The sequence below is a fragment of the Nerophis ophidion genome, linkage group LG06 (genome assembly GCF_033978795.1).
Source record: "Nerophis ophidion isolate RoL-2023_Sa linkage group LG06, RoL_Noph_v1.0, whole genome shotgun sequence".
NCBI classification, from domain to species: domain Eukaryota; kingdom Metazoa; phylum Chordata; class Actinopteri; order Syngnathiformes; family Syngnathidae; genus Nerophis; species Nerophis ophidion.
In genome coordinates this window covers 66,044,095-66,069,704 of record NC_084616.1, presented here as the reverse complement: position 1 = coordinate 66,069,704, position 25,610 = coordinate 66,044,095, and the positions used below count along the sequence as shown (strand labels likewise).

The window sequence follows — 25,610 nt, the reverse complement described above, 5'->3', positions numbered from 1 at the left end:
GAAAACTTACGTGGAACAAGAAAAGAGCATGGATCTTCAGCATGGGTAACAAGGGTGTGTACAGGGTGATGTCGCCAGGCTGCCTGCCTGGCAACTGCAGGCTTGAATAGTGCTGTGGTGATTAACAGCTGCATGAGTCCAAGTGAATCAGGTGCGTGACATGACAGGTGAAAACTAATGAGTTGTCATGGTGACAAAAACGAACAAGAGTGCAAAATGAATCCAAAACCAAACAGAACCTGACCACAAAACATGACAATATACTTGTTAATGGTGTCAAAGTAAGTGACAGAAGAGAAATGGGTCGTCATTTTAATAACAATTTTATTTCCTCTGGTTTTCTCTATAATTCTGACAACTCCACTGAAGTTCCGCTAACTCCGAAAAGAACCGTTGAAAATACCCAGGTTTTTAACTTTACGCCCTTTACCACAACAGAGGTCATGAGGGCTCTAAAACAACTTAAACCTAGAAAGCCAGCTGGCTCAGATAAGTTGGAGCCGCTCTTTTTAAAGTTGGCAGCTGAAATTATAGCTGAACCACCGACTCTCATTTTAACTTTACTCTAATTTCAAATGAAATCCCCCTTGGATTGGAAATCTGCCTTTGTAATCCCCCTATTAAAAGGAGGTGACCCTAGTCATGTAAATCAGTGGTTCTCAACATTTTTTCAGTGATGTACCCCCTGTGAAAATTTTCTTAATTAAAGTACCCCCTAATCAGAGCAAAGCATTTTTGATTGAAAAAAATAGATAAAGAAGTAAAATACAGCACTATGTCATTAAATTCTGATTTATAAAATTGTATAAAAGTGCAAAATATTGCTCATTTGTAGTGGTCTTTCTTGAACTATTTGGAAAAAAAAGATCTAAAAATAACTAAAAACTTGTTGAAAAATAAACAAGTGATTTAATTATAAGTAAATATTTCTACACTTTGAAGTAATCATCAACTTAAAGTGCCCTCTTTGGGGATTGTAATAGAGACCCATCTGGATTCATGAACTTAATTCTAAACATTTCTTCACAAAAAAAGAAATCTTTAACATCAATATTTATGGAACATGTCCACAAAAAAATCTAGCTGTCAACACTGAATATTGCATTGTTACATTTCTTTTCACAGTTTATGAACTTACATTCATATTTTGTTGAAGTATTATTCCATCCATCCATCCCTCCATCCATTTCCTACCGCGTATTCCCTTTGGGGTCGAGGGGGGCCCTGGTCCCTATCTCAGTTACAATCGGGCGGAAGGCGGAGTACACCCTGGACAAGTCGCCACCTCATCGCAGGGCCAATACAGATAGACAGACAACATTCACACACTAGGGACAATTTAGTGTTGCCAATCAACCTATCCCCAGGTGCATGTCTTTGGAAGTGGGAGGAAGTCCGAATACCCGGAGGGAACCCACACAGTCCCGGGAAGGACATGCAAACTCCACGCAGAAAGATCCCGAGTCTGGGATTGAAGCCAGGACTGCATGACCTTCTCATAGGTGTTAAAAAAATAATATAAAAATCAAATTACAGGATGTTATTTATGTAGTTTGCTCATTTTCCTTGACTGGTGCACTAACATCATGTAGTTTTTTGTTGTTGTTTTTTTACACATGTAGCCTAATCTACAAAGATACAAATAATTGCTATTGTGACATCCAGTGGACACATTCAGAACAGCAGTTTCTTTCATTCAAAAATTTTTGCTCATTTTTATGCTTAGCAAACACATCCCGCGGGCCGGATAAAACTGGATCAGGTTCCCGGACACCCCCGGACTAGATTAAAAGTCCTTCCATTTTCTACCGCTTATTACCTTCGGGGTCGTGGGGGGTGCTGGAGCCTATCTCAGCTACAATCGAGTGGAAGGCGTCTACACCCTGGACAAGTCGCCACCTCATCGCAGGTCCAACACAGATAGACAGACAACATTCACACTCACATTCACACACTAGGGCCAATTTAGTGTTGCCAATCAACCTATCCCCAGGTGCATGTCTTTGGAAGTGGGAGGAAGCCGGAGTACCCGGAGGGAACCCACGCATTCACGGGGAGAACATGCAAACTCCACACAGAAAGATCCCGAGACTGGGATTGAACCCAGGACTACTCAGCACCTTTGTATTGTGAGGCAGACGCACTAACCCCTCTTCCACCGTGAAGCCATGTGTGAAAATCTTTATTTATAATTGAATCACATGTTTATTTTTCAACAAGTTTTAAGTTATTTTTACATATTTTTTTCCAAATAGTTTAAGAAAGACCACTACGAATGAGCAATATTTTAATATAATAAATCAGAAACTGATGACATAGTGCTGTATTTTACTTCTTTATCTCTTTTTTTCAACCAAAAATGCTCTGATTAGGGGGTACTTGAATTAAAAAAATATTCACAGGGGGTACATCACTAAAAAAAAGGTTGAGAACCACTGGCCTATTCTACAAAGATTCAAATAATTGCTATTGTGACATCCAGTGGACACATTCAGAACAGCAGTTTCTTTCATTCAAAAATTTTTGCTCATTTTTATGCTTAGCAAACTCATCCCGCGGGCCGGATAAAACTGGATCAGGTTCCCGGACACCCCTGGACTAGATTAAAAGTCCATCCATTTTCTACCGCTTATTCCTTTTGGTGTGGCGGGGGGTGCTGGAGCCTCTCTCAGTTCCATTCGAGCGGAAGGCTTGGAACGGAAGGCGGGGTACTCTGTGGACAAGTCTCCACTTCATCGCCGGGCCAACACAGATAGACAGATAACATTCACACTCACATTCGGTAGGTTGTGAGTTCAAACCCCGGCCGAGTCATACCAAAGACTATGAAAAAATGGGACCCATTACCTCCCTGCTTGCCACTCAGCATCAAGCGTTGGAATTGGGGGTTAAATCACCATAAATTATTTACGGGCGCGGCACGGCTGCTGCCCACTGCTCTCCTCATTTCCCAGGGGGTGATCAAAGGGATGGGGGTGATCAAAGGGATGGGTCAAATGCAGAGGACAAATATCACCACACCTAGTGTGTGTGTGACAATCATTGGTACTTTAACTTTGACACACTAGGACCAATTTAGTGTTGCCAATCAACCTATCCCCAGGTGCATGTCTTTGGAAGTGGGAGGAAGCCGGAGTACCCGGAGGGAACCCACGCAGTCACGGGGAGAACATGCAAACTCCACACAGAAAGATCCTGAGCCTGGGATTGAACCCAGGTCTGCAGGACCTTCTCATTGTGAGGCAGAAGCACTAACCTCTCTTCCACCGTGCTGCCCTAGATTAAAAGTATCTATCAAAAATAATCCGGATTCGAACTGAAAATCCCTTTTTTTTTTTTTGAACACCGGCGCTGCGTTTTCAAACATTTAAATGAAGTGGATGAGCCTGCGGGGGGGCGGAGCTTGTTGCAGTAGAGCCCTCATTGTGAGAGGATGCAGAGGAGAGAGGGAGGAGGAAGGCTGGAGCGAGCTAACAAAGACTGGGAGGCCAGGAAGGAGAGACAAAGAGGAGGTGGCAACAACTCGCTTTCTTCATGTGGGGGAGGAGAGGGGCAGGATTAACCGGCTGATCTGCGACACACACATTTCTATATGGACACACCAAACACACACACGCGGCTGAGCATCAGCAGGATCAACATCATCACCAGTGGTGGCGAGCCAGAGACAAAGAGTGAGACGGGGTGGGGAGAGGAGGAGGGAGCATTTCACCATCTGAGGACAGACAGACGGAAGGACTGGCGAGAGGATTGACGGACGGATGTGAGGAGAGACAGGCGACCTGAGGAAGGACAGAGGGGTGGAGGGACGGACACACGGCCTTCATCACCTCCAGTTGTGTTCGAGCGCGATGGCCGACCACATGTTTGTGTGTGTGTGCTGAATGTGTGTGTGTGTGGTGGGTGTGTTCTTCATACGAGTGTGAAGTGTGTGTGTGTGTGTGTGTGTGTGTGTGATGGGGAACACGGAGAGCATGGAGAGCCAGCTGGCTGTGATCCGATCCAGAGCCGCACCAGTCCGACTCCCAATGCCTGATGCCGCCGAGCTGGAGGAGAGGTTTTCCATTGCCCTGGTAACCACTCAAACACTCACACAGATGCACACACCGAGAAAGAACACACTACACAACTGCATGTGCACCAGATACCTAATCGTTGACAGGTAGATCCCGTACTGACGGCTTTAGATGCCTGTAGGATACTCGGATCCGGACGGGAGTTTTATCAAAAATAAACGTGTATTTTTTGGGAAAATGATATTTCAGAATTCCATGAACCTTCCTCCAGACAAGGTGCGTCTGTTGCGTTCCTATGACAACGAGAAGAAGTGGGAGCTGATCTGTGATCAGGTAGGAGATTTGATTGACGCTTGTCTTTCCTCACTAAGCAGCATCTTCACCTTTTAAACCCTACAGCAGTGGTTCTCAACCTTTTTTCAGAGATGAACATTTTTTTTAATTCAAGTACCCCCTAATCAGAGCAAAGCATTTTTGGTTGAAAACAAGAGATGAAGAAGTAAAATACAGCACTATGTCATCAGTTTCTGATTTATTAAATTGTATAACAGGGCAAAATATTGCTCATTTTTAGTGGTCTTTCTTGAACTATTTGGAAAAAAGATCCAAAAATAACTAAAAACTTCAAAAAATTCAATTATAAATAAAGATTTCTACACATAGAAGTAATCATCAACTTAAAGTGCCCTCTTTGGATTCATGAACTTAATTCTAAACATTTCTTCGCAAAAAAAGAAATCTTTAACATCCATATTTATGGAACATGTCCACAAAAAAATCTAGCCGTCAACACTGAATATTGCCTTGTTGCATTTGTTTTCACAGTTTATGAACTTACATTCATATTTTGTTGAAATATTATTCAATAAATATATGTATAAAGGATTTTTGAATTGTTGCTATTTTTTTAGAATATTTTCAAAAAATCTCACCCCTTGGCTTACCTTCAAGTACCCCCAGGGGTACGCGTACCCCCATTTGAGAACCACTGCCCTACAGTACTGGGGGCAACATGTGTTGCTATGGTAACGCTTGTATCAATATACCCATGCTCTGTAACTGGAAGAACGTTAGCCAAAAGCTCAAGAAAAGCAATTTTATAGGAAGAGAAGACAATTCAGGGCACGAGCATTTAAATGTACAGATGTGTAAAACAAGCAAGGGGTCGGAGAGCAACATTTGTCATGAATAAATTTGGAAGACAAAACATGAATGAAACAGACTTAGCAGTGTTTGAAAGCTAACACCCTTGAAGTATCATTCCTCTCCGGCTAAAACCTTTATTCTGATCCACTAGTAAAGATACTGTAATACTAACCAAGTACAAACCCCGTTTCCATATGAGTTGTGAAATTGTGTTAAATGTAAATATAAAAAAAATACAATGATTTACAAATCATTTTCAACCCATATTCAGTTGAATATGCTACAAAGACAACATATTTGATATTCAAACTGATAAATATATATATATTTTTTGCAAATAATCATTAACTTTAGAATTTGATGCCAGCAACACGTGACAAAAAAGTTGGGAAAGGTGGCAATAAATACTGATAAAGTTGAGGAATCCTCATCAAACACTTATTTGGAACATCCCACAGGTGTGCAGGCTAATTGGGAACAGGTGGGTGCCATGATTGGGTATAAAAGCAGTTTCCATGAAATGCTAAGTAATTCACAAACAAGGATGGGGCGAGTTGTCGTATTTTACGCTTCATAATGCGCCACATATTGTCGATGGGAAACAGGTCTGGACTGCAGGCGGGCCAGGAAAGTACCCGCACTCTTTTACTACGAAACCACGCTGTTGTAACACGTGGCTTGGCATTGTCTTGCTGAAACAAGCAGCGGCGTCCATGATAACGTTGCTTGGAGGACATATGTTGCTCCAAAACATGTATGGACCATTCAGCATTAATGGTGCCTTCACAGATGTGTAAGTTACCCATGCTTTGGGCAAGAATGCACCCCCATTCCATCACAGATGCTGGCTTTTGAACTTTGCGCCTATAACAATCCAGATGTTTATTTTCCTCTTTGTTCTGGAGGACACCACGTCCTCTGTTTCCATATATAATTTGAAATGTGGACTCGTCAGACCACAGAACACTTTTCCACTTTGCATCTGTCCATCTTAGGTGAGCTCCGGCCTTGGTGTTGTTGATAAATAGGTTTGGCATTGCATAGTAGAGTTTTAAGTTGCACTTACAGATGTAGCGACCAACTGTAGTTACTGACAGTGGTTTTATGAAGTGTTCCTGAGCCCATGTGGTGATATCCTTTACACACTGATGTCGGTTTTTGATGCAATACCGACTGTGAGATCAAAAGTGCGTAATATCATCGCTTACGTGCAGTGATTTCTCCAGATTCTCTGAACTTTTTGATGATTTTACGGACCGTTGATGGTAAAATCCTTAAATTCCTTGCAATAGCTCGTTGAGAAATGTTGTTCTAAAAATGTTCAACAATTTGCTTACAAAGTGATGACCCTCACCCCATCCTAGTTTGTGAATTACTTAGCATTTCATGGAAGCTGCTTTTATACACATTCATGGTACCCAACTGTTCCCAATTAGCCTGCACACCTGTGGGATGTTCCATTTAAGTGTTTGATGAGCATTACTCGACTTTATCAGTATTTATTGCCACCTTACCCAACTTCTTTGTCACGTGTTGCTGGCATCAAATTCTAAAGTTCATGATTATTTGAAAAAAAATATATATTTATCAGTTTGAACATCAAATATGTTGTCTTTGTAGCATATTCAACTAAATATGGGTTGAAAATGATTTGCAAATCATTGTGTTCCGTTTATATTTACATCTAACATAATTTCCCAACTCATGTGGAAACAGGGTTTGTATTTACTTTCACAACATCATCCATGACACAAAGTTGAATTTGTTTGATCTTTTTAATAGCAAGTCTCTTAAGCCCAGGATTTAAGGGGTCAAGTAAACATACAAACTATTTCAGTAAATGGTAAATGACATAATGTTTGATGTTTGAAACGTAGGAGAGATTCCAAGTGAAAAACCCTCCACACACGTACATCCAGAAGCTGCGAGGATTTCTCGACCCAGCGGTCACACGCAAGGTAAGCCTGGGAAAAAAGGATGGACGCTGTGTTTGTGTGTTGTCAAACCGAAAACCAAAACCCTCAGCTCCTTTGTGAAAAGACTCTTCTATGTTTATCATCCACATGCGTCACTTTCACCTACATGGTACCTGGAAACCAACAAAAACGCCCTCTGTGGAAAACAAATTGTAATTTCCAGAACCTGGTTGACATATCTTCTTCCCCTTCTACAAATACCAGCACAACAACTGTGGAGTACCCCAAGTCTCAGAACCAGTTGGTTTTCCAGTTACACATTAAACACGATCCTCTCGATATTGCTTGAAGAAGTGTCACATATTTTCAGTATGAGAGGACAAGCTCAAGCCAGAACCTTTGGTGCCATATGTGGCCACAACTGAAACTTTTTTATGCTTACATTGTGAAAGTCGGAAGGCCTGAAGTCTTGAAAGGAGCCTCAGACTTGATCAAAAGCTTGTGCTTTTTCATGGTCCTGTCACAGACGATCAATCAATTTATTTGCTTGGCGTCTCAAAGATGTTTTTAGATACCTCTAAAAACTTTGGCATGTGGAGTTTTGGGGAGTGTTTACAAAAGTGACTCTCATATCTTTCTCTACACATCCACTCGCCATTGTCCTTCTTCAAATACTGCTTTAAACCCACTTTCTTTGTTTTTGCCTTAGAATATTTGCCATTATACCATAAAAAAAAGTGAATTCAAAAGAGTGTGGAACCTTCCAAGTGTTGAAGAAAGACAGCTGTTACCATATTCTTACTTTAACATCAAGAAACCTACTTTTTTTATAATCCAGATCTTTTATAAAATCCAACACTTAATCCTGACTACGTCTTCGTCTGCAGAAATTCCGGAGAAGGGTCCAAGAGTCAACGCAGACACTCCGAGAACTTGAGATTTCTCTTCGCACAAACCACATCGGGTACGATTTGATTTTGCTTGTCTCTGTCTGACCTATGTGTGTGTCTGACCTCATCTCTTGTGTGCAGTTGGGTGAGAGAGTTTCTAAATGAGGAGAATCGAGGTCTGGACGTTCTGGTGGAGTATTTGTCCTTTGCACAGTATGCTGTCACGTGAGTCCACAAAATTCATTGGTCTCAGGCAATCATCTTGAGAAGTCTTGACAAGCTAGAGTTTATTCAAGACCCAACTTTCTCACAGTGTGAATCTTAAACTCATTTGATGTCAGACCTTCATAACGGCTTTTGTTCTGTTACTGTTTCTGAACTGTTCAACTGCATCCCTGACACTGGGCCACGCTCCACTAGTCAATAACAAAAAGTAAAGCAACATCTTATTTGTCCAGTCGGCTAAGACCAACATTTACTCTGCAGGTTTGATGGCGAGCAGTCAGAGTCTGGAGGAGATGCAGCTTCTATTGACTCTCCATGGAGTCGGTCCATAGAAGATCTCCATGGTGACTGCAGTCTCCCTTCCCCGTCTTCCTCTGTACCCAGAACAGCACGACACTCCATCAGGTAATAAAGAGAAAAGGAGAAGGACTCTTGGGAGGTTGTAAAATCCCTGATAATGTTACAATTTGTTAGTAGTTCCACGTTGGTGACTCGCTCCAACACGCTGCCCAGTAGTCGCACTCTGAAAAATTCCCGACTGGTGTGTAAGAAAGATGACGTCCACGTGTGCATCATGTGTCTTCGAGCTATCATGAACTACCAGGTGAAGCTTTCTCTGTTTCTCCTGTATGTAGAATTTGCAGAAATGGATGGAATCTAGAGATGTAAAAATACATCATCGGAACAAACCAACTCTAAATGTCTCTTAAGACTAATGCACAGATTGTTCCTTCTCAGTACGGTTTCAACATGGTCATGTCTCATCCACACGCTGTCAACGAAATTGCTCTGAGCCTCAACAACAGGAATGCAAGGTCACTAGAACACACATACTATAAGTACAATGTACATTTTAAAACAAGCCATAAAAAACACATAAAACTGGATAATTGCAAACTGAACTTCTCTACTTCTCCTTTCCCTGCAGGACAAAGGCTCTCGTGTTGGAATTGTTAGCGGCGGTGTGTTTGGTCAGAGGAGGACATGAGATTATCTTGTCTGCCTTTGACAACTTCAAAACGGTAACCTCTCAAAGACAATATGGCCAAGGGTCACTCGATTTACTGGGTTGCCTCACCAGCTAACGTGATGGGCAGACCGGTTAATTGGTTTATCTTTTGCAGGTGTGCTCAGAGTCGATGCGTTTTGAGAAACTCATGGAACATTTCAAAAATGAAGACGACAACATTGATTTCTTGGTAAACTCTATAAACTATGGTCTTACCATGAAAACAACAAACAACCAATCCATTCATCTAGAATTTAAATAGGACTCGTTTTTTTTTTTTTTTGTCCCTATTGTTAATTTTTAGGTGGCCTGCATGCAGTTTATTAACATTGTGGTCCACTCAGTGGAAGACATGAACTTCAGAGTTCATCTGCAGTACGACTTTACCAAACTAAACCTGGATGAACACCTAGAGGTAACAAGAGGGTCTTCAGTCTTTCTGGATGTATAACAACAGGACAGGATGCAAAACAAAGAACATTATTAACTTGTCTCGCCTCCATCTACCAGAGGGTGAAGCACACAGAGAGTGACAGACTGCAGGTGCAGATTCAGGCATATCTGGACAATGTGTTTGATGTCGGGACCCTGCTTGAAGATGCAGAGACCAAAACTGCTGCACTGGAAAGAGTCGAAGAGTTGGAGGAGAACCTGAGCACCGTGAGACAAGCTGCCAAGACAGAAATAAAGAAACAGCCGACTCTGACTCGCTACCGTCTTTCTCTATTCAGATGTCGGAACGTCTGCTCGATGTGGAAAACGAAGCAATGCTGAAGATCGTCGAACTTGAGAAGCAGCTGATGCAAACCAACAAGGAGCTGGACCAGCTTAGAGTCAGTACTGTTACTAAGAACAAAGCCAATTCTTCAAACACTTCACAGGGGACTTAGATGATGACATTGCAGGGCTGCTCACTGGATTACTGGAATTTTGGATGATGGTTGATTAAATTTGACAATTGCTCTGTTGCACAGGATGTATATGCCAACACCAACACACAGGTACACACACTGCGGCGGATTGTTCGTGAGAAAGACCAGACTATCCGTCGTCAAAGTCGTCTAGAGCGTCAGGCCCAGGAGGCGCAACAAGCAGGAGGCCCTGGAGCTCCTCAACCCCAAAGAGGGGAAGGTGATGGGGGTGTGGTCAATTGTGCCTCACCCTCACCTCCCCCCTGCTCCAATCTCTCCCCCAGGTAATGTAGTAGTTGTTTTCTTTCCAGTGGGACCTTTACCTTTATGGTAATGTTCTAATAGACACAGTTATTTATTGTTTCAATTTGTAAATATGCCAACAAACGGGCCAACAAAAACAAGATATGGGCTGAAAATGGCCCCCAGGTTAGACTTTGGACACCACAAATAACTATTTGTACTTTCTATCCAGCCCAGAAACAGTCGCCTATCATGCCATGGGATCAGGAATGGGGGGAGCTCTAGATATGCCAAACCTACCCGCGCCTCCTCCACCGCCACCCATGCCAGGTTCGGGTGAGTGAACTACACCAATCCCACTGCAAATATTTACTGATTACTGTTGTGGAATACTTCCTGTACAACACTGAACAGTAAAGGAGGATATTCTTCTTGACAGTGTCCAACGGGTTGTACCCGGCACCGCCACCCCCTGCTCCCCCTCCTCCCCCACCTCCTCCGCCCCCTCCATGTCGGACTAGCGAGCTCTCCTCCACTCTCCCTATGCCTCCTCCTCCTCCCCCAGTGGCTCCCCCACTTCCGGGGTCAGGAGGGTCGCCCACGGTCATCTTCAACTCTGGGCTGGCAGGTGAGCGCAGACAAACATATTTATGTGTTGAAATGTCGTTCAACAAATTTACTTTGGTGTAAGTTTGCTTTTGGTTTAGGCAAAACTAAGGCGCTTTTAAGAACATTTTTTTCTTGGTACGTCACTAACACATGTTCTTTTTTGTTCTGCTGTCAGAGGGACCACTCAAGTTATTCTGTAGGTTTACTTGACTGTCCACCTGTCAAACAACTGTCCATCTTCTCCCCTTCTTCCATCCATAATTTTACAATCCATCATCCACCTGTCAATCAATTCTGCCACTCATCCATCCATCATCCAATTATCCGCCAGCGTCTAAAACCACCAACTTTGTTTGAAACATTAATATCACTGTCAAATGATGGTCTGTTTGCTTAATACTCACAGCGGTGAAGATAAAGAAACCAATCCAGACCAAGTTTCGGATGCCAGTCTTGAATTGGGTTGCTCTGAAACCGAGTCAGATCAACGGCACGGTCTTTAACGACATTGACGATGAAGCCATCCTGCAGGTAACACCTGTTTGGTTTGATCAGGTTGAACAGAAACCGAAAGGTGGCGTTCCAAACAGTGGTTACTAAGCCACAGTCCCTGCTGTAGTGTCCTAGGGGAAGACACTTAGGCCGGGTGCATAAAGGTTAATGAATATTTGTCAGTCCAGCCCAGTACAAACGTGTCTACAGATCCAGTTTACTACCATCACTTCAGGGGTGTGGACTGAATGAATACTGGTTTTCGTTGTAAAGTCTAGAAAGGCCAAAAATCCAATCAAATCTAATTATGATATTCTTCAATCTTGTCGGAGCATGTTCTTACTCACCTTGTTTGTGTCCAGGATTTGGATGTGGAAGTCTTTGAGGAGCTCTTTAAAACAAAGGCTCAGGGTCCAGCCATGGATTTAACGCTATCCAGACAGAAACTTCCGCAGAAGGCTGCGTCTCGAGTTTCTCTGCTGGAGGCCAACCGAGCCAAGAACTTGGCCATCACACTGAGAAAGGCTGGCCAGGGCCCAGAGGTCATCTGCCGTGCCATCCACACGTACGACTGACATGAGAACCGAGTCCGTGTCAGATAATGTTGCTAATTTGAACTCTGCTCATGCAGGTTTGATCTGCGGACCGTTCGAGTTGACTTTGTGGAGTGCCTGATGCGTTTCCTGCCGACAGAAGCCGAAGTGAAGCTTCTGCGTCAGTACGAGCGAGACCGAAAACCTTTGGAGGCTCTGAGTGACGAAGACATCTTCATGATCCAGTTCAGTCGCATTGAAAGACTCAACCAGCGCATGTCCATCATGACCTTTATGGGCAACTTCTGCGACAATGTGCAACTGCTAACACCGGTAGAAGGAAACGTTCACACTAAATAATAAATCTGTCAAGAGAGTAGGTCTTGTCAAACAATGTTGCATCTTCTTATAGCAACTCCATGCCATGATTGCTGCATCCGTTTCCATTAAATCGTCTCAGAAACTGAAGAAGATACTTGAGGTCAGTTCGTTTCCATTATGAGTGGGATCCCTGGTGTTGTTTTTCCTAACATCTTCTTGCTGTTTGTTGTTGCAGATCATCTTAGCGCTTGGGAATTACATGAACAGCAGTAAGAGAGGTGCTGTGTATGGATTCAAACTACAAAGCTTAGACCTGGTAACTCACACACACACACACACACACACACACTCACACATTTTATTTCCACCTTAACAATATTGACTGTGTGGAGTTTAAATGTGAGTTTATACGTTCTCCCTGTCCTTAGATGATTTTATTCTGTGTCCATACTGTAGGAAATGAAGTGTTTGATTTCTTGTTGGGGCAGCACGGGGGAAGAGGGGTTAGTGCGTCTGCCTCACAATATGAAGGTCCTAAATAGTCCTGGGTTCAATCCCGCGCTCGGGATCTTTCTGTATGGAGTTTGCATGTTCTTCCAGTGACTGCGTGGGTTCCCTCCGGGTACTCCGGCTTCCTCCCACTTCCGAAGACATGCACCTGGGGATAGGTTGATTGGCAACACTAAATTGGCCCTAGTGTGTGAATGTGAGTGTGAATGTTGTCTGTATATCTGTGTTGGCCCTGCGATGAGGTGGCGACTTGTCCAGGGTGTACGCCGCCTTCCGCCCGATTGTAGCTGAGATAGGTACCAGCGCCCTCCGCGACCCACAAGGGGAATAAGCAGTAGAAAATGGATGGATGGATTCCTTGTTGATTTAGTAAGTTGTACCTTTAAAAAGATGAGAACAATGCAATACACACACACACACACACACACACACACACACACACACACACACACACACACACACACACACACACACACACACACACACACACACACACACACACACACATTTTGATTCCACCTTAACAATATTGACTGTGTGGAGTTTAAATGTGAGTTTATACGTTCTCCCTGTCCTTAGATGATTTTATTCTGTGTCCATACTGTAGGAAATTAAGTGTTTGATTTCTTGTTGGGGCAGCACGGTGGAACAGGGGTTAGTGCGTCTGCCTCACAATATGAAGGTCCTAAATAGGCCTGGGTTCAATCCTGCGCTCGGGATCTTTCTGTATGGAGTTTGCATGTTCTTCCAGTGACTGTGTGGGTTCCCTCCGGGTACTCCGGCTTCCTCCCACTTCCAAAGACATGCACCTGGGGATAGGTTGATTGGCAACACTAAATTGGCCCTAGTGTGTGAATGTGAGTGTGAATGTTGTCTGTCTATCTGTGTTGGCCCTGCGATGAGGTGGCGACTTGTCCAGGGTGTACGCCGCCTTCCGCCCGATTGTAGCTGAGATAGGCACCAGCGCCCCCCGCGACCCACAAGGGAATAAGCAGTAGAAAATGGATGTATGGATGGATTCCTTGTTGATTTAGTAAGTTGTACCTTTAAAAAGATGAGAACAATGCATCATTTCATAGTTCTGTGTAACAGAGAGTGTAAAAAAATACTGTTTATAAAGATTGAAAATTAATTTCTGTTTGGACCATGTAAGTAAGTATTTGATGCCAATACAAAACGTAATTTAGTAACTGGTGCTGATAGCATTGTTGGCAAGCACAGAGATCTGTTAATTATTTTTGATGTAGCACTTGCACTTTCTTGAAGTTGGTCTGCAGGGATGCAAGGGTTTTGGTGAGAGAAAGATTACAAAACAGAATATTTGCACCTCCATGTCTGACAGTAGTGATGTTGTTAGATTTGGTTTGTTCAACATTTCTCTGCAAAGAAACACATCCAGCTTACTTGAAGCCAAACCCATCTATTTTGCTGTCATATGAGCTCTCCACAGTCTTCTTGTCGCCTTGTGTGACTCATTCAGGTGTTAATTGTAAAACTTGTAGTCCATTTTAGTCTTGTGCTGGTCTATAATCTTATCCTTGAGGTCAGTTCTTTGGTTTTGCCCGAGGAGGTGTGTCGAGCAGTATGCCCACAGAGTAAGCCATGCCCGAACTGGGCTGGAAGCTGTTTATTTTATTTTATTTATTGATCTATTCTTTTACATCAGAGCAGGTAAAAAAAAATAGGATGATCAGTAATCAAAACAAAGGCACATTGACTAAGGCAATAAGTAACTGACATGTTAGTTTACGAGGCAAAAAATGTTGACAGAAAAGAAATACAATCATAATAATTTTCGTCTTGTCAATGGGTGGGACAAGTTTGAAATGTATCCAATCGCAGCTTATCAATGGTGTACATTGAAAAGGGGGCGAGGGGTCAGTAATGAACAAGAGCCAATCAGATGCTTTTCCTTGCAAGGTAAGGAAGTCGCTGCGATAAACAAAATGTGTGGCTTTAAAGTTAAAGTACAAATGATTGTCACACACACACTAAGTGTGGCAAAACTTTTCTCCGTATTTGACCCATCACCCTTGATCCCCCCCTGGGAGGTGAGGGGAGCAGTGGGCAGCAGCGGTGGCCGCGCCCGGGAATCATTTTTGGGTGATTTAACCCCCAATTCCAACCCTTGATGCTGAGTGCCAAACAGGGAGGTAATGCGTCCCATTTTAATAGTCTTTGGTATGGTATGGTCTTTGGCACATATCACCGTGTTCTACAGGAGATAGTAAAGGGCCCACATTTCATTTTTACTGCTCTGATTCCATCTCAATAATGTATTCCCGCTGCCGCGTCGCAGGAGCACGGATCGTGTTTTAAGGTTTTGTCTGTCCACAACTGATTACCACATCCAAAACAAACACTTATAGTTGTGGTTATCATTAGGATGTGTGTTATTTAAGCCTTTATCGTGTTTGAACAATGACAGAGTTGGCCATTTCTATGATGATAATGGGACTGTAAGGGACTCTTATCAATCAATCAATCAATCAATCAATCAATCAATCAATCAATGTTTATCTATAAAGCCCCAAATCACAAATGTCTCAAAGGACTGTACAAACAACTATGACTACGACATCCTCGGCAGAACCCACATAAGGGCAAGGAAAACTCACACCCAGTGGGACGCCAGTGACAATGATGACCATGAGAACCTTGGAGAGGACCTCATATGTGGGCAACCCCCCCTTCCTAGGGGACCGAAAGCAAATGGATGTCGAGCGGGTCTAACATGATACTGTGAAAGTTCAACCCATAGTGGCTCCAACACAACTGCGAGAGTTCAGTTCAAAGCGGATCCAAGACAGCAGCGAGAGTCCCGTCCACAGGAAACCATCCCAAGCGAAGTCGGATCAGCAGCATAGAGATGTCCCCAACCGATACACAGGCGAGCGGTCCATCCTGGGTCCCAACGAGCGGTCCATCCTGGGTCCCGACTCTGAACAGTCAGTACTTCATCCATGGCCATCGGACCGGACCCCCTCCACAAGGGAGGGGGGGACAGAGGAGAAAAAGAAAAGAAGCGGCAGATCAACTGGTCTAAAAAGGAGGTCTATTTAAAGGCTAGAGTATACAAATGAGTTTTAAGGTGAGACTTAAATGCTTCTACTGAGGTAGCATCTCAAACTGTTACCGGGAGGGCATTCCAGAGTACTGGAGCCCAAACGGAAAACGCTCTATAGCCCGCAGACTTTTTTTGGGCTTTAGGAATCACTAATAAGCCGGAGTCCTTTGAACGCAGATTTCTTGCCGGCACATATGGTACAATACAATCGGCAAGATAGGATGGAGCTAAACCGTGCAGTATTTTATATGTAAGTAGTAAAACCTTAAAGTCCATCCATCCATTTACTACCGCTTATTCCCTTTGGGGTCGCAGGGGGCGCTGGTGCCTATCTCAGCTACAATCGGGCGGAAGGCAGTCGCTACCTCATCGCATGTGCTAAAAACCTCTTTCTTGTTTAGAAGCTACATACAATAATAACTGCTCTTTGTTCATGCACACAATAAATATTAATCAGGTGTTTGGATGTATTCATCCAAGCGAGTTACATGTATGATAATGAAGTATATACTGTACTGTTTAGGTGTTGAAGTACCTTTTAAAAAGCTTGAGATCAACTTCAAAAAACATTTTAGTGATTAGAAATAATATTTTGATATTGACACATGTCATCTGTACATCTCCTAAGGGTATTCTAGTGACTTATGGATAGATGACATCTGTCAATATCAAAATATTATTTTGCATCCTTTTTTGGCAACCAATAATACATTGAATTAATGAATACATCCAAACACTTTATTAATAATGAGTATGAACAAATTACAGTTAGTATCGTATGTCGCTTTTAAACAAGAAAGAGGTTTTAGCACATCAACATTGGATCAACAACAGGCCTTTACAAGTAATACCAAAGAAATGGCCATCTCTTTACATTTTCAGACATGATAAAGGCCTGAATATTTTCCAACCCACATCCTTATGATAACCAGAAATATAAAGTGTTTGTCTTGTATGTAGCAATCAGTTGTGGACCGACAAAGGCCAGCATTAAAGCTTTAAAGGGGAACATTATCACAATTTCTGAAGGGTTAAAACCAATCAAAATCAGTTCCAGTGGCTTATTTTATTTTTCAAAGTTTTTCTCCAAATTTTACCCATCACGCAATATCCTGAAAAACGGCTTCAAGGTGCCTGATTTTAACCGTCGTTATGTCCATTCGTCTATTATCCTGTGACATCAAAGCGTGACCACACAGAAACAAACATGGCGGATAGCACAGAAAGGTATAGCGATATTAGTGTCAGAGGTATTTGTTGATGAACCCCAAGATGCGGAGATGTAGAAGGCATGGAATGAGCAAACATGATGTAATAAAGATACTAAGACAAAATCAAACAAAGGGTTCAAACCAAAAACGCGCACGTGGGCGGACAATAAACAAAAGGCCTTTAGCATAGAAGCTATCAAGAAACAAAAAGGAACTTTAGCATGGAAGCTAGAGGATAACAAACAGAAAAACTCGAAATAGCTAATGGCTAACAAAAACAGCTTACCGCTACGACGACCAGGACAAGATGTAGCACGACAGGTAATAGCTGAAATGATGCCAGACACGACAGGTAGCAAAGACACAAGAGTGACATGAGGCAACGACATTACAAATGACAATACAATGATCCAGCAACTGACACAAGACAAAGGAGGTACAAATAGGAGCCGGCTGATTGGCAACAGGTGTGGCCAGATGCCAATCAGCCGCAGCTGAAGGGGAGCACAGCACTCAGGGAACAAGACAGAAAGCTGACAAAATAAGAGCACTAGACAGGAACTAAGGACAGGAAATACTAAACACACTGAGGAGGAACACAACACTCAGGGAACAAGACAGGAAGCTGACAAATTAAGAGCACTTGACAGGAACTAAAAGACAGGAAATACTAAACACAGGAAACCGACAAATGCAGAGGAAAAAACTAAAACATAGACAAACTGTCAGGGGCAAGCCTGACAATTAACTCGGATTTCGACTCGGATTTCAGCGCCATAAGCGATTCAACAGATTACGCATGTATTGAAACAGATGCTTGGAGTGTGGAGGCAGGTTCCGAAAATGAAATTAAAGAAGAAACAGAAGCTTTTAAGCCATACCACGACAGATAGCGGCACGGGAGGAAGCGCGGACGAATTCGGCGATCGCCTTCTAACCAACGATTGGTATGTGTTTGTTTGGCATTAAATGTGGGTGGAGGGAAAGGCTGGATGCTAATACAGCTACAAATGAGGCATAATGATGCAATATGTACATACAGCTAGCCTAAATAGCATGTTAGCATCAATTAGCTTGCAGTCATGCCGTGACCAAATATATCTGATTAGCACACTCCACATAAGTCAATAACATCAACAAAACTCACCTTTGTGATTTCGTTGACTTTATCGTTGGAAATGCATCTGCTTTGAGTGTCGCAGGATATCCACACATTATTGCCATCTCTTTCGTAGCATAGCTGTCGTCGATGAAGTGTGCGGAACAAACGAGGGACTTTCGCATCTTTTGACCACTGGTGCAACTTGAATCCGTCTCTGTTCGTGTTGTTACACTCTCCGACAACACACCAACGAGGCATGATGTCTCCAAAGTACGGGAAAACAGTCGAAAAAACGGAAAATAACAGAGCTGATTTGACTTGGTGCGTGTAATGTGTTTGAGAAAATGGCGGGTCGCTTCACGATGTGACGTCACGGGTGAAAGGTCATCGCTCCGACAGGTGAACAATTGAAAGGCGTTTAAATCGCCAAATTCACCCTTTCAGAGTTCGGAAATCGGTTAAAAAAACATATGGTCTTTTTTCTGCAACATCAAGGTATATATTGACGCTTACATAGGTCTGGTGATAATGTTCCCCTTTAACAGGTGTGCGCTTTACCGCGGCGGGAATCAATTGTTGACAAAGGCCCCAAATATTTTCCTGCAGCTGAGTCTGGTGTAGAGGTTTCAACGAAAGAGAGTGTTTGTGTAATATATGTATTTTATACACATAGAGCCTTGCTCAATAACAGGTTTGTGTGTATTAAAACACATGCACATCTCTTAAATGATCAAAATATTAAGCACAATTTAGCACGTCTGTCTTTATGAGCTGAATGTGTAGAATATAAAAAATATATTAAAAATACCTAGGTGTTCATTGTCTATAGTGAGCGAACTGTGGTGCTGAATTTCCCCCAGGGATCAATAAATCAATCAATCAATGTTTATTTATATAGCCCTAAATCAAAAATGTCTCAAAGGACTGTACAAATCCCTACGACTACGACATCCTCGGATGAACCCACACAAGGGCAAGGAAAACTCACACCCAGTGGAGAGGACCTCATATGTGGGCAACCCCCCCCCCCCAGGGGACCGAAAGCAATGGATGTTGAGCGGGTCTAACATGATACTGTGAAAGTTCAATCCAGTGTGGATCCAACACAACCGCGAGAGTTCAGTTCAAAGCGGAGACAGCAGCGTGAGTCCCGTCCACAGGAAACCATCCCAAGCGGAGTCAGGTCAGTGGCGTAGAGATGTCCCCAACCGATACACAGGCGAGCGGTCCATCCTGGGTCCCGACTCTGAACAGCCAATACTTCATCCATGGCCCTCGGACCGGACCCCCTCCACAAGGGAGGGGGGGACAGAGGAGAAAAAGAAAAGAAGCGGCAGATCAACTGGTCTGAAAAGGAGGTCTATTTAAAGGCTAGAGTATACAAATGAGTTTTAAGGTGAGACTTAAATGCTTCTACTGAGGTAGCATCTCGAACTGTTACTGGGAGGGCATTCCAGAGTACTGGAGCCCGAACGGAAAACGCTCTATAGCCCGCAGACTTTTTTTGGGCTTTAGGAATCACTAATAAGCCGGAGTCCTTTGAACGCAGATTTCTTGCCGGCACATATGGTACAATACAATCGGCAAGATAGGATGGAGCTAGACCGTGTAGTATTTTATACGTAAGTAGTAAAACCTTAAACTCACATCTTAAGTGCACAGGAAGCCAGTGCAGGTGAGCCAGTACAGGCGTAATGTGATCAAACTTTCTTGTTCTTGTCAAAAGTCTCGCAGCCGCATTTTGTACCAACTGTAATCGTATCAATAAAGTACTTTTTTTTCTATTCTATTCTATAAGACAGCACGGTGGCAGAGGGGTTGGTGCGTCTGTCTCACAATACGAAGGTCCTGAGTAGTCCTGGGTTCAATCCCGGGCTCGGGAGCTTTCTGTGTGGAGTTTGCATGTCCTCCCCGTGACTGCGTGGGTTCCCTCCGGGTACTCCGGCTTCCTCCCACCTCCAAAGACATGCAGCTGGGGATAGGTTGATTGGCAACACTAAATGGGCCCTAGTGTGTGAATGTGAGTGTGAATGTTGTCTGTCTATCTGTGTTGGCCCTGCGATGAGGTGGCGACTTGTCCAGGGTGTACTCTGCCTTCCGCCCGATTGTAGTTGAGATAGACACCAGCGCCCCCCGCGACCCATAAGGGGAATAAGCGGCAGAAAATGGATAGATGGATGGATTCTATACTGTATGCTGATCAATGGAGGGTGCTGGTATTTCAGTTTTTTTCCGCTACTTTTTAAACACTCTCTTAAAATAACAGATAAAAGACATAAATATTTTAAATTTTACGAGGAAAACATAACTTAGAAATTGTATGATTATCCAAATTAAATTGGAATAACATGACAAAACTTGAAAAATGCTCTGTCAGTGCTTTATATTACAAGGTCGCAGGTTCGCTTATTTTGCTGTTGATCAAAAAGGGATTTAGCCTCGGAGAGATTATCCAATCATCATTCAGAAGCGTTAGATGGGCAGGACGAAGCCGAGCATTTATCCAGTGATTGTCGAGTTTCTCTGCAGTGGAAGAACCCACTCTATGGTCCCCCTTTGAAGTCAATGGACGCTCCGCTTCAACACTGTTTAATGCACTGTGACACTACAAGAATGAATGCGAAAATAATAGATGATTCTAAACAAAAGTTGAATCCATTTTGGCACATATTTAGTCAATGAAATGTAAACACAAAAGTAAATATTAGATCACTTATTTTTATTACAAACCCCGTCTCCATATGAGTTGGGAAATTGTGTTAGATGTAAATATGAACGGAATACAATGGTTTACAAATCATTTTCAACCCATATTCAGTTGAATATGCTACAAAGACAACATATTTGATGTTAAAACTGTTGAACATTTATTTTTTGCAAATAATCATTAACTTTAGAATTTGATGCCAGCAACATGTGACAAAGAAGTTGGGAAAGGTGGCAATAAATACTGATACAGTGCAGGCTAATTGGGAACAGGTGGGTGCCATGATTGGGTATAGAAGCAGCTTCCATGAAATGCTAAGTAATTCACAAACAAGGATGGGGCGAGGGTCACCAATATGTAAGCAAATTGTCGAACAGTTTTAGAACAACATTTCTCAACGAGCTATTGCAAGGAAATTAGGGATTTTACCATCTACGGTCCGTAAAATCATCAAAAGGTTCAGAGAATCTGGAGAAATCACTCCACGTAAGCGATGATATTACGGACCTTTGATCCCTCAGGCGGTACTGCATCAAAAACCAACATCAGTGTGTAAAGGATATCACCACATGGACTCAGGAATACTTCATAAAACCACTGTCAGTAACTACAGTTGGTTGCTACATCGTGAAGTGCAAGATAAAACTCTGCTATGCAAAGCGAAAGCCATTTATCAACAACACCAAGGAATGCCGCTGGCTTCCCTGGGTCCGAGCTCATCTAAGATGGACTGATGCAAAGTGGAAAAGTGTTCTGTGGTCTGACGAGTCCACATTTCAAATTATATTAGGAAACTGTGGACGTGGTGTCTTCCGGAACAAAGAGGAAAATAACCATCCAGATTGTTATAGGCGCAAAGTTCAAAAGCCAGCGTCTGTGATGGTATGGGGGTGTATTAGTGCCCAAAGCATGGGTAACTTACACATCTGTGAAGGCACCATTAATGCTGGATGGTCCATACAGGTTTTGGTACAACATATGTTGTTTTGCTTATTTCAGCAAAACAATGCCAAGACACGTGTTACAACAGGGTGGATTCGCAGTAAAAGAGTGCGGGTACTTTCCTGGCCCGCCTGCAGTCCAGACATGTCTCCCATCGAAAATGCGTGGCGCATTATGAAGCGTAAAATACGACAACAAGACCCCGGACTGTTGAACGACTGAAGCTCTACATAAAACAAGAATGGTAAAGAATTCCACTTTCAAAGCTTCAACAAATAGTTTCCTCAGTTCCCAAACGTTTATTGAGTGTTGTTAAAAGAAAAGGTGATGTAACACAGTGGTGAACATGCCCTTTCCCAACTACTTTGGCACGTGTTGCTGCGATGAAATTCTAAGTTATTTTTATTTGCAAAAAAAAATAAAGTTCATGAGTTTGAACATCAAATATCTTGTCTTTGTAGTGCATTCAATTAAATATGGGTTGAAAAGGATTTGCAAATCATTGCATTCTGTTTATATTTACATCTAACACAATTTCCCAACTCATATGGAAACGGGGTTTGTACATTTTCAGGGAAGCTGAGCTTCCCTTGCTGTCTTAGAGCAGTTGCCACTGCTGCTGATCTTCATAACACCTGCAACAGAAGGAGGAGGTGATGCAAATATAATCATTCAGCGGCCGCAATGTTTGGTGTTTTGCGTTTATATTTAGCATGTTTGGAAGGTACATGCAAACAGGCACACTTATGCACGAATGGCTGCGAGAAAGGAGGAGACAAGCTGCAATGACAGAAGATGGAGATAGAATCCTCCATCCGTGTGCCTGTCAACATATTTGGACTATCATTAATAAAGATAAATCCTCTACTCAGCAGTGCCATTTTATAGCTGCTCGATGACTTAAACTTTTGTCAGGTTTTGTTTTTGATTGATTGACTGATTGATTGATACTTTTATTAGTAGACTGCACAGTTCAGTACATATTACGTACAATTGACTACTAAATGGTAACACCGCAATACGTTTTTCAACTTGTTTAAGTCGGGGTCCACGTTAATCAATTCATGGTACAAATATATACCATCAGCATAATACAGTCATCACACAGGCTAATCATCATAGTATATACATTGAATTATTTACATTATTTACAATCCGGGGGGGTGGGATGAGGAGCTTTGGTTGATATCAGTAATTCAGTCATCAACAATTGCACCAACAGAGAAATGGACTTTGAAACAGTGTAGGTCTTACTTAGTAGGATATGTACAGCCAGCAGAGAACATAGTGAGTTCTGATAGCATAAGAGCAAGTAAATACATCAGAAGTACATTTGATTATTTACATTAGGTTATTTATAATCTGGGGAGATGAGATGTGAATGGAGGAGGGTATTAGTAAAGTATAAATATATATTAAAAATGTCTTGCAAAACGCTTTTCTTGCGTCTGGATCATTCTAGATCGCAGCACTTTCCTTTGGTCTGCTAAAAATAGCTTCTGTTGTCGAGATTGTGCTTCTAAGAATCCAAAAAAGTGGTACGACTCAATAGTTGTGTAAAACACCACAGGTTGGAGCTAACAATGACAGAAAGTATTCCACACAAAACTCAATTAAAAAAGGCAGTCAATACCATGTTTTGCGTGCACAGTTTTAGTAGATCAACAACACGCTCACTCATAGTACATTTATAGTTTGCACACACTATTTACCACCTATTTGTATTTTAACAGATCGGGCCCGTAATTAGTTGAGATCAGGAGTACTTTCTTAAAGGGACTTATTTAAGCAGGACAAATATGTTGATTTGATTTATACAGTGATACATATGGAATAATATTGAAAAATAAATTGTGGTATGATCGGGAAAAGAGTTTCGACTCTCGTTTTAGCTTATGCACCAAATGGCAGTTCAAAATAACCAGGTTTCTTAAAGGTCTACTGAAATTAGATTTTCTTATTTAAATGGGGATAGCAGCTCCATTCTATGTGTCATACTTGATCATTTCGCGATATTGCCATATTTTTGCGGAAAGGATTTAGTAGAGAAAATCGACGATAAAGTTCGCAACTTTTGGTCGCTCTTAAAAAAAGCCCTGCATTTCCCGGAAGTAGTGCGCGTGACGTCAAAGATTGTCGGACTCCTCACATTCACCCATTGATTACAAGCGAGCGATTCTGACCGAGAAAGCGACTATTTCCCCATTAATTTGAGCGAAGATGAAAGATTTGTGTTTGAGGATGTTGATATCGACGGACTAGAAAAAAAAAAAAAGTGACAGCTCCGGGCGACGGCAGTGTGAGCATTTCAGATGTAATTCTGGAAGATCCCTTATCTCCTTATTGTTTCAATAGTGTTTTAGTGAGATTTTAAAGATTGTACAGTAAAGATTGTAAAGACATACCTCGAGGTCGGATGCCTGCGTTGAACACACTGTGTCTCAGAGAGAAGCCGGGGAGCCAAGCTCACAGCTGCTGCAGAACGATGAATAATCCACGGATGTCTCCGGTAAGATATATATCACAATTTCCCCATCCAAAAACATGCTGGTTGACGTAGAGAAAACATGTTTGCTTGACCGCTCTTCTTTCACAACAAACAAAGAAACGCCGGCTGGGTCTCGGTGCTAAAGACAGCTGGAATCCACCGCTTTCCACCAACAGCATTGTTCTTTATAGTCTCCATTATTAAATGAACAAATTGCAAAAGATTCAGCAACACAGATGTCCAAAATACTGTGTAATTATGCAGTTAAAGCAGACAACTTTTAGCTGTGTGTGTGCGCAGCGCTATTTCCTCACAGTCCGTGACGTCACGCGTTTACGTCATCATTCCGCGACGTTTTCAACAAGAAACTCCCGGGAAATTTAAAATTGTAATTTAGTAAACTAAAAAGGCCGTACTGGCATGTGTTGCAATGTTAATATTTCATCATTGATATATAAACTATCAGACTGCGTGGTGGGTAGTAGTGGGTTTCAGTAGGCCTTTAAAGTCTCTTAGTGGAGTGTCCTACAGGATCCTTGCAGGCAACCCAATTGTTCTACTGGGAAACATTGACATCCATGTTGGCATATACCGGGGGTCGCGGCTCTTTAGCGCCGCCCTAGTGGCTCTCTGGAGGCGTGGCGCAGTGGGAGAGTGGCCGTGCGCAACCCGAGGTGCCCTGGTTCAAATCCCACCTAGTACCAACCTCGTCACATCCGTTGTGTCCTGAGCAAGACACTTCACCCTTGCTCCTGATGGGTGCTGGTTGACGCCTTGCATGGCAGCTCCCTCCATCAGTGTGTGAATGTGTGTGTGAATGGGTAAATGTGGAAGTAGTGTCAAAGCGCTTTGAGTACCTTGAAGGTAGAAAAGCGCTATACAAGTACAACCCATTTATTATTTATTTATTTATTTTAAAAAATGTGTGAAAAATGGAAAAAGATGAGGGGGAAAAAACATGATTTGTTTTAATATAGTTTCTGTAGGAGGACAAACATGACACAAACCTCCCTAACTGTCATAGAGCACACTGTTTATATTAAACATGCTTCACTGATTCGAGTATTTAGCGAGCGCCGTTTTGTCCTACTAATTTTGGCGGTCTTTGAACTCACCGTTATTTTTTTTTACATGTATAACTTTTTCCGACTTTCTAGGACGTGATTTATGCCACTTTTTTTTCTGTCTCATTTTGTCTACCAAACTTTTAACGTTGTGCATTAATGCACAAAGGTGAGTTTTGTTGATGTTATTGATGAATTGATTAACGTG

The 25,610-nt window shown here is 42.4% G+C and overlaps 1 protein-coding gene across 2 annotated transcripts in view; it reads left to right on the top strand.

The window, feature by feature from the left end:
- Positions 1 to 3,446: 3,446 nt before the first annotated feature.
- The window catches only part of fmnl2b (formin-like 2b), a 42,343-nt gene continuing 20,179 nt past the window's right edge, over positions 3,447 to 25,610 (top strand). Inside the window, exons 1-22 of one of the 2 annotated variants that reach the window (XM_061904637.1) lie at positions 3,447 to 4,073; positions 4,266 to 4,349; positions 7,040 to 7,120; positions 7,966 to 8,042; positions 8,110 to 8,193; positions 8,455 to 8,598; positions 8,671 to 8,797; positions 8,932 to 9,008; positions 9,122 to 9,215; positions 9,318 to 9,392; positions 9,507 to 9,617; positions 9,713 to 9,862; positions 9,934 to 10,035; positions 10,177 to 10,397; positions 10,589 to 10,692; positions 10,796 to 10,984; positions 11,141 to 11,161; positions 11,372 to 11,496; positions 11,820 to 12,022; positions 12,089 to 12,323; positions 12,403 to 12,471; positions 12,547 to 12,627. In XM_061904637.1, the coding sequence (XP_061760621.1) occupies positions 3,957 to 4,073; positions 4,266 to 4,349; positions 7,040 to 7,120; positions 7,966 to 8,042; positions 8,110 to 8,193; positions 8,455 to 8,598; positions 8,671 to 8,797; positions 8,932 to 9,008; positions 9,122 to 9,215; positions 9,318 to 9,392; positions 9,507 to 9,617; positions 9,713 to 9,862; positions 9,934 to 10,035; positions 10,177 to 10,397; positions 10,589 to 10,692; positions 10,796 to 10,984; positions 11,141 to 11,161; positions 11,372 to 11,496; positions 11,820 to 12,022; positions 12,089 to 12,323; positions 12,403 to 12,471; positions 12,547 to 12,627 (2,571 nt within the window). In that variant the 5' untranslated portion in view covers positions 3,447 to 3,956. Of the gene's footprint in view, positions 4,074 to 4,265; positions 4,350 to 7,039; positions 7,121 to 7,965; positions 8,043 to 8,109; positions 8,194 to 8,454; positions 8,599 to 8,667; positions 8,798 to 8,931; positions 9,009 to 9,121; positions 9,216 to 9,317; positions 9,393 to 9,506; positions 9,618 to 9,712; positions 9,863 to 9,933; positions 10,036 to 10,176; positions 10,398 to 10,588; positions 10,693 to 10,795; positions 10,985 to 11,140; positions 11,162 to 11,371; positions 11,497 to 11,819; positions 12,023 to 12,088; positions 12,324 to 12,402; positions 12,472 to 12,546; positions 12,628 to 25,610 lie in introns of both variants that reach the window. The other variant, XM_061904636.1, reaches the window with a different exon arrangement.